Here is an 8501-nt window from a genome sequence, read left to right on the forward strand (position 1 = left end):
ATTCTATAATTTTCATTATTCCACATTTTAAACTAATAAATAATCAGTTTTTAATAAAATTTTATTTTTGTTTTGGTAAACAGCTGTTTATTTGTAAATTCTGTGTTACAACCTTATCGTTTTTTATGCCAAAATCGATTAAATTTCTAATTTATATGCTGAAATAAACAATTGACAACACTGAATTTTCTTACGACATTCGAAAAACATATGAAAAATTGTCCTAAGAGTTGTATAGAACTTTTGCATAGAAAATACCAACAACATTGTTATGACTATTATTGTATTGTTGAATGATGTTGTAATTTGGTAATCGAATCTATATAATAATGCACGTCTTCTGTTTATTATAACTATTTATTAATAATATTCAAAACTACATTTTATTAAGGTGTTATTAAATGGCGCTCAGTTTATAGAATAACGAAAAACTACTCGATAAAAGAAAAGTCAAAAGATATTTGATGGTGTGGTTGCCATATTAATTTGTTTACAAAAGTATTAACACTACAACTGACAGAAAAATATAACAGTTCTCCCCCAGTTAAAAGGAACATTTATAATTTCGTATCTGGAATCAGTGTCGGTAATAATCACTATAATGACTGGGTGGTTTCCTTTGTCGACTAGAAGTACGTCGGCTTGGAGTTGCCTCAGCTTTAGTATTTCTTGAACTAGATGGTTGCTGATCTTGCGGTTGTTGTATAATTTTAGAACCACTAGGTTCTCCATCTGTGGTTGTAGTAGGCTCGGTGTTTGTAGGCGTAGCACAGTGGTATAGGAAAAAAAGAGGGAAATAATTCGGTAACTTCTAAACGGTTAATCCGATTTTAATGAAATTTGGTATGCACAAAGAGGGGGTGTTGTCGAGTTTAGGTTTTGAATTTGAACCTTATAGGCCAACCAGGGGCCCGGCGGGGGGTCCTCAAATTAGGACACCTCGGCTATGTTAAATTTTTAAAACGATCCTATTTCTTCATTTGAGTTCCGATTTAAAAAAAATTTCGTATATAGAATCTCATATATAGAATCTCCCGATTTTCGCCATTTCTTTTTTTTATTCGCTTAACAACAAGTTTATATATCAAGCAGTGAAAGAATTATGTAAAAGTGTACCTGAATTTGAAGTTTTGCAGGATTTTAAAGGTTTTAAGGCATCAAGTTGTATTCTAATCTGCCTTCCTAGATACTGCTCAGAGGGTGATTTTCCATTTCGCAGCGGTGTTGCTCTGTATCTAAAAAGTATCTCACGAATCTTTTTGGGAATAGGCGATGAATCGTCAGACATGGCCGCTATGCGCTTCTTAAGAGTCTGGACATTCCTTTCGGCCAACCCGTTTGTTGCTGGATGTCCAGGGGCAATAAATTTTTGAAAAATGCCAGAATTTCCACAAAATTTTGTAAATTCGTCACTTTTAAAGATGGTTGCATTATCCGATACCATAACATCTGGATATCCGTTTCTGGCGAAAATGTTTAATAACATTTCAATGGTTGAAGAAGAAGTTGGTGCGGAGGAGCATACGCCAACTTCTGCCCATTTTGATTTGGAATCAATGACTACTAGAAATTGATACCCTTGGTAAGGTCCTGCATAGTCAATGTGAATACGCTGCCAATTTTCTTGTGGTTCATCCCAAGGATGCAAAAAAGCTTTTGGTGGATTATTCTGTACAGAAGCACAAGCAGCACACGAACGGACGAAATTTTCAATATCTTTATTTATTGAAGACCAGAATACGTACCTTCTCGCCAGTTGCTTCATTTTGGTTATACCAATGTGAGTATAATGAAGTTCATTAAGCACAGCTTGTTGAAGTGAAGTTGGAACCATAACCCTTTTTCCTTTAAATAAAATATCAGAATCAATAGTATATTCCGTATCGGCAACATTTTAATGGCGTAATTCGGCGATGATTTTTGAAAGTTGTGAATCTCTATTTGTAGCATTTCGAATTGAATTATAATTTAATTCTAATGAACTTATTTGAAACAAGGTTGAATTACAAATAGTGTGCACTTCATCGTCTATAAAATTTATGTGATCCATACTTGTAGTTAAAGGGGCTCTTGACAGGCAATCAGCATTGATGTTTTCCTCACTTTTCTTCGTAGCAACTTCATAATTATAGCCAGTCAAAAACGCAGCATACCTCTGAAGTCTCGATGATGTCATTTGTGGTAATTTAGAATTTTGGTGGAAAATGCGGGATAATGGCTGGTTGTCAGTTACAAGCTTAAAAAGTCTACCATACAGGTATTCATGAAAATGTTGAACAGAAAACACAATCGCTAAGGCCTCTCGGTCAAGTTGAGAATAATTCTGTTCTGCTGGTGTTAATGACCTCGATGCGAAAGCAATCGGCCTTTCCGTACCATTAACTACATGTGACAAAACGCCCGCTATCCCTGTGGGACTAGCGTCGCATGCAAGCATAACTTTTAACTCAGGATTGAATGGCATTAACACACGCTCACTAGCAATTTCCTTTTTCAGCAATTTGAATGACTTTTGGCAGCTAGAATTCCATTTAAAACTTACATTTTTACGTAACAAAAGTCGTAACGGTGTTGTTATTGTGGAGGCGTTGGGTATAAATCTAGAATAATAGGTCACCATGCCAAGAAATCGACGAACATCCTCCACACATTTTGGTTGGGGCATCTCAACAATAGCCTTTACTTTAGAAACAGATTTCTGGACTTTGTTGTACTGCACAGTATGACCCAAAAATTCGATTTCTTCCTTGTAGAATGTACATTTTGAAAGGTTTAAGTGAAGGTCGTATTTTTTTAATTGAGTCAAACAAGACTTTAAATTGGCTTTGCACTCAGCTAAAGATTCACCATGAACCACAATATCATCAAAATATGATTCTGTCTTCGGAATTTCACGTAATATTTGATCTATAATTCTATTAAATTCAGCAGGAGCTGTTTTGATGCCAAATGACATGCGATTCATTCTAAAGGTGCCTCGATGAGTTGAAATAGTTTGAATTTCGGATGAAAGATCATCGACTGGGACGTGTAAATAGGCTTTGTAAAGATCAAGGCGACAATAATATTTTGAATCCTTCAGGCTATTGAATATTTGATCTATTTTTCGTATTGGATAATGTGCACTTACTAACCTTTGATTTACGCCCACCTTATAGTCTACGCAAAGTCGCACGCCCCCGTCAGCTTCTGGAATAACTACTAGGGGAGAACCCCAGTCACTATTGGCCACTTTGGTGATGAACCCACCTTTTTTGCAATTCGTCAAGCTCCTTATTAACTCGTTCTGTTAATGCGTACGGAATTTGGCGCTCTTTTGTGTAGCTAGGTGTGGAATTTTCACGCAATTGTAACGAAATTTTGTAGTTAGGGATACACCCAATTTTCTGATCAAAAACTGACGCAAATTCGGCCATTAAAGATAAATTGTACAATTTATTACCCTAGACACAAACCATTCAATTTAACAGGAATTTGTTGAAAGTTAACATAACATTGCTAAAATACTGTTAAATGAGTCTGGAGTACCGGACAAGTTAACAGAGCTCAGGTAAACGTTAACATATCTCTGTTAAAAATCAACAGAAAACTGTTAAAAACATACAAAATTGCAGTAAGCCCAAAAATTTTTATTTTTTACATATTTTTGGAACAAATAAATCATAAACATGACAAATCGAAATAAAATATTTTTTTTTCCAACAAAATACCGAGTTGGTTTTGGAAATTTTCCTAACAGTGAAATAAATTAAAAAATTAACTTTGGGGGATTTTTCAATTTTAGGGGGATATGGTCAACGTGGGCGGGCAAACTCTAACAGAATTAGTAGACAAGAGGACCGCCAAGACAAATCTATTAACAGTATCTCTAACAGAGCGTGTTGGGACTGGATATTCACCTAACAGTGAAATATGTTAAAAAACTTAACATTGGGGGAATTTTAAATTTTTAAGGGGATAGGGTCAACGTGGGCGGGCAAACTCTAACAGAATTAGTAGATAAGAGGACCGCCAATACAAATCTATCAACAGTATGTTTAACAGAGCGTGTTGGAGCTGGAAATTCACCTAACGTGAAATATGTTAAAAAAATTAACATCGGTGAAATTTTAAATTTTTAACGGGATAGGGTCAACGTGGGCGGGCAAACTCCAAAAGATTTAGTAGACAAAAGGACCGCCAAGACAAATCTATTAACAGTATCTCCAACAGAGCGTGTTGGGGCTGGAAATTCATCTAACCGTGAAATATATTCAAAAACTTAACATTGGGTGAATTTTCATTTTCTTAGGGGATAGGGTCAACGTGGGCGGGCAAACTTTAACAGAATTAGTAGACAAGAGGACCGTCAAGAAAAATCTGTTAACAGTATCTCTAACAGAGCGTGATGGGGCTGGATATATTTTATTATTTTTCTTGTTAAATTTACAAACCATCACAGGGTGTATATATTTTGAAAACTTTTTAGCATTGTACCTCGAAAAAATACAACTAATATAAATGATTTTTTGTAAAAAAAATCAGTAAGAAAGAAATGTTTTGAATGTTCTCAAATATTTCCCGAACTATTCAATAGATTTCTTCAATAAAATGTATTCTTAATTCTTATAAGATGGCCAATAACAAATTTCAAACTCCAAATATATTTTTACAAATATTAATTTTTAATCACTTTTTGAGAATCGACATTTTAACCAATTTTTAAATTGAGTACATTTATTTTTGGTAAACATTTACTTGAAAATCCCAGTCTTTTATCAACTATTTATAAACCTTTTGTTTGAATATTTACAAAAATACCCATTAAACACTTATTTAACCTTAGAGGGTGTTTGATCAAAGTAAAATTGTGTTGCAATTAATCGTTTTTTGATCTTCCTGTGGATTTCAAGGTGGAAAAGAAAATAATTGAAAAGGTAAATTGTTTTTGACAATTTTCCTCAATAGATATTTTTTGATTTTAAATATGAGGAAATTGATTTTCAACTACAACGATGAAAAAATTTCGGTTCTCTGAATTATTTTATATTTTTTATAAATGAAAGTTAAAGTTATAGGTAGCGCATTCAATAGTATTTCAAATACCTGGAACATTATTGTGATGTGATTTTTGGAATAACAGAATTTATGGTTTGAAAAAATATAAAAAAATATATATTTTTTAGGAAATTTAATTCTAGAATACCTAATATTTCACTGTTAGGTGAACATCCAGCCCCAACACGCTCTGTTAGAGATACTGTTAATAGATTTGTCTTGGCGGTCCTCCTGTCTACCAAGTCTATTAGAATTTGCCCGCCCACGTTGACCCTCTCCCCTTAAAAATTGAAAATTCCGATAATGTTAAGTTTTATATGTTTAACAATGTTATGTTTATATGTTTTATGTTTTTATATGTTTAATAATGTTAAGTTTTATAACATATTTCACTGTTAGCTGAATTTCCAGCCCCAACACGCTCTGTTAGAAATACTGTTAATAGATTTGTCTTGGCGGTCCTCTTGTCTACTAATTCTGTTAGAGTTTGCCCACCCACGTTGGCCCTATCCCTTAAAAATTGAAAATTGTCCCAATGTTAAGTTTTTTAACATATTTCACTGTTAGGTGAATTTCCAGCCCCAACACGCTCTGTTAGAGATACTGTTAATAGATTTGTCTTGGCGGTCCTCCTGTCTACCAAGTCTATTAGAATTTGCCTACCCACGTTGACCCTATCCCCTTAAAAATTGAAAATTCCGATAATGTTAAATTTTATAACATATTTCACTATTAGGTGAATTTCCAGCCCCAACACGCTCTGTTAGAAATACTGTTAATAGATTTGTCTTGGCGGTCCTCTTGTCTACTAATTCTGTTACAGTTTACCCGCCCACGTTGGCCCTATCCCCCTAAAAATTTAAAATTGCCCCAATGTTAATTTTTTTAACATATTTCACTGTTCGGTGAATATCCAGCCCCATCACGCTCTGTTAGAGATACTGTTAACAGATTTTTCTTGACGGTCCTCTTGTCTACTAATTCTGTTAAAGTTTGCCCGCCCACGTTGACCCTATCCTCTAAGAAAATGAAAATTCACCCAATGTTAATTTTTGAATATATTTCACGGTTAGATGAATTTCCAGCCCCAACACGCTCTGTTAGAGATACTGTTAATAGATTTGTCTTGGCGGTTCTTTTGTCTACTAAATCTTTTGGAGTTTGCCCGCCCACGTTGACCCTATCCCCTTAAAAATTTAAAATTCCCCCAATGTTAATTTTTTTAACATATTTCACGTTAGGTGAATTTCCAGCCCCAACACGCTCTGTTAAACATACTGTTAATAGATTTGTATTGGCGGTCCTCTTGTCTAATAATTCTGTTAGAGTTTGCCCGCCCACGTTGACCCTATACCCTTAAAAATTTAAAATTCCCCCAATGTTAAGTTTTTTAACATATTTCACTGTTAAGTGAATATCCAGCCCCAACACGCTCTGTTAGAGATACTGTTAACAGATTTTTCATGACGGTCCTCTTGTCTACTAATTCTGTTAAAGTTTGCCCGCCCACGTTGACCCTATCCCTTAAGAAAATGAAAATTCACCCAATGTTAAGTTTTTGAATATATTTCACGGTTAGATGAATTTCCAGCCCCAACACGCTCTGTTAGAGATACTGTTAATAGATTTGTCTTGGCGGTCCTCTTGTCTACTAAATCTTTTGGAGTTTGCCCGCCCACGTTGACCCTATCCCCTTAAAAATTTAAAATTCCCCCAATGTTAAGTTTTTTAACATATTTCACTGTTAAGTGAATATCCAGCCCCAACACGCTCTGTTAGAGATACTGTTAACAGATTTTTCATGACGGTCCTCTTGTCTACTAATTCTGTTAAAGTTTGCCCGCCCACGTTGACCCTATCCCCTAAGAAAATGAAAATTCACCCAATGTTAAGTTTTTTAACATATTTCACTGTTAGGTGAATATCCAGGCCCATCACGCTCTGTTAGAGATACTGTTAACAGATTTTTCTTGACGGTCCTCTTGTCTACTAATTCTGTTAAAGTTTGCCCGCCCACGTTGACCCTATCCCTTAAGAAAATGAAAATTCACCCAATGTTAAGTTTTTGAATATATTTCACGGTTAGATGAATTTCCAGCCCCAACACGCTCTGTTAGAGATACTGTTAATAGATTTGTCTTGGCGGTCCTTTTGTCTACTAAATCTTTTGGAGTTTGCCCGCCCTCGTTGACCCTATCCCCTTAAAAATTTAAAATTCCCCCAATGTTAATTTTTTTAACATATTTCACGTTATGTGAATTTCCAGCCCCAACACGCTCTGTTAAACATACTGTTAATAGATTTGTATTTGCGGTCCTCTTGTCTACTAATTCTGTTAGAGTTTGCCCGCCCACGTTGACCCTATCCCCTTAAAAATTTAAAATACCTCCAATGTTAAGTTTTTTAACATATTTCACTGTTAGGTGAATATCCAGCCCCAACACGCTCTGTTAGAGATACTGTTAACAAATTTTTCTTGACGGTCCTCTTGTCTACTAATTCTGTTAGAGTTTGCCCGCTCACGTTGACCCTATCCCCTAAGAAAATGAAAATTCACCCAATGTTAAGTTTTTGAATATATTTCACTGTTAGGTGAATTTCCAGCCCCAACACGCTCTGTTAGAAATACTGTTGATAGATTTGTCTTGGCGGTCCTCTTGTCTACTAATTCCGTTAGAGTTTGCCCGCCCACGTTAACCCTATCCTCAAAGAAAATGAAAATTCACCCAATGTTAATTTTTGAATATATTTCACGGTTAGATCAATTTCCAGCCCCAACACGTTCTGTTAGAGATACTGTTAATAGATTTGTCTTGGCGGTCCTTTTGTCTACTAAATCTTTTGGAGTTTGCCCGCCCACGTTGACCCTATCCCCTTAAAAATTTAAAATTCCCTCAATGTTAAGTTTTTTATATATTTCACTGTTAAGTGAATTTCCAGCTCCAGCACGCTCTGTTAGAGATGCTGTTAACAGATTTTTCTTGACGGTCCTCTTGTCTACTAATTCTGTTAGAGTTGGCCCGCCCACGTTGACCCTATCCCCCAAGAAAATGAAAATTCACCCAATGTTAAGTTTTTGAATATATTTCACTGTTAGATGAATTTCCAGCCCCAACACGCTTTGTTAGAGATACTGTCAACTGGGTTTTAATGGCGGTCCTCTTGTCTACTAAATCTATTGGAGTTTGCCCGCCCACGTTGACCCTATCCCCTTAAAAATTGAAAATTCCCTCAATGTTAAGTTTTTTTATATATTTCACTGTTAAGTGAATTTCCAGCCCAGCACGCTCTGTTAGAGATAATGTTCATAGATTTGTCTTGGTGGTCCTCCTGTCTACCAAGTCTATTAGAGTTTGCCCGCCCACGTTGACCCTATCCCCTTAAAAATTGAAAATTATCCCAATGTTAAGTTTTTTAACATATTTCACTGTTAGGTGAATTTCCAGCCCCAACACGCTCTGTTA

The 8501-nt window shown here is 35.5% G+C and overlaps 2 protein-coding genes across 6 annotated transcripts in view; both read right to left on the reverse strand.

The window, feature by feature from the left end:
* LOC111677301 (insulin receptor substrate 1) overlaps nt 1-8501 on the reverse strand; it is a 348759-nt gene that overhangs the window by 290690 nt on the left and 49568 nt on the right. The window lies entirely within an intron of this gene.
* Nucleotides 3222-8501, reverse strand: part of LOC124418587 — a 15298-nt gene continuing 10018 nt past the window's right edge. The window contains exon 3 of the mRNA XM_046945314.1: nt 3222-3420. Coding sequence (XP_046801270.1) covers nt 3222-3420 — 199 coding nt within the window. The remainder of the gene's footprint in view (nt 3421-8501) is intronic.

The sequence above is a fragment of the Lucilia cuprina genome, chromosome 2 (assembly GCF_022045245.1).
Source record: "Lucilia cuprina isolate Lc7/37 chromosome 2, ASM2204524v1, whole genome shotgun sequence".
In the NCBI taxonomy this organism is placed as follows: Eukaryota; Metazoa; Arthropoda; class Insecta; order Diptera; family Calliphoridae; genus Lucilia; species Lucilia cuprina.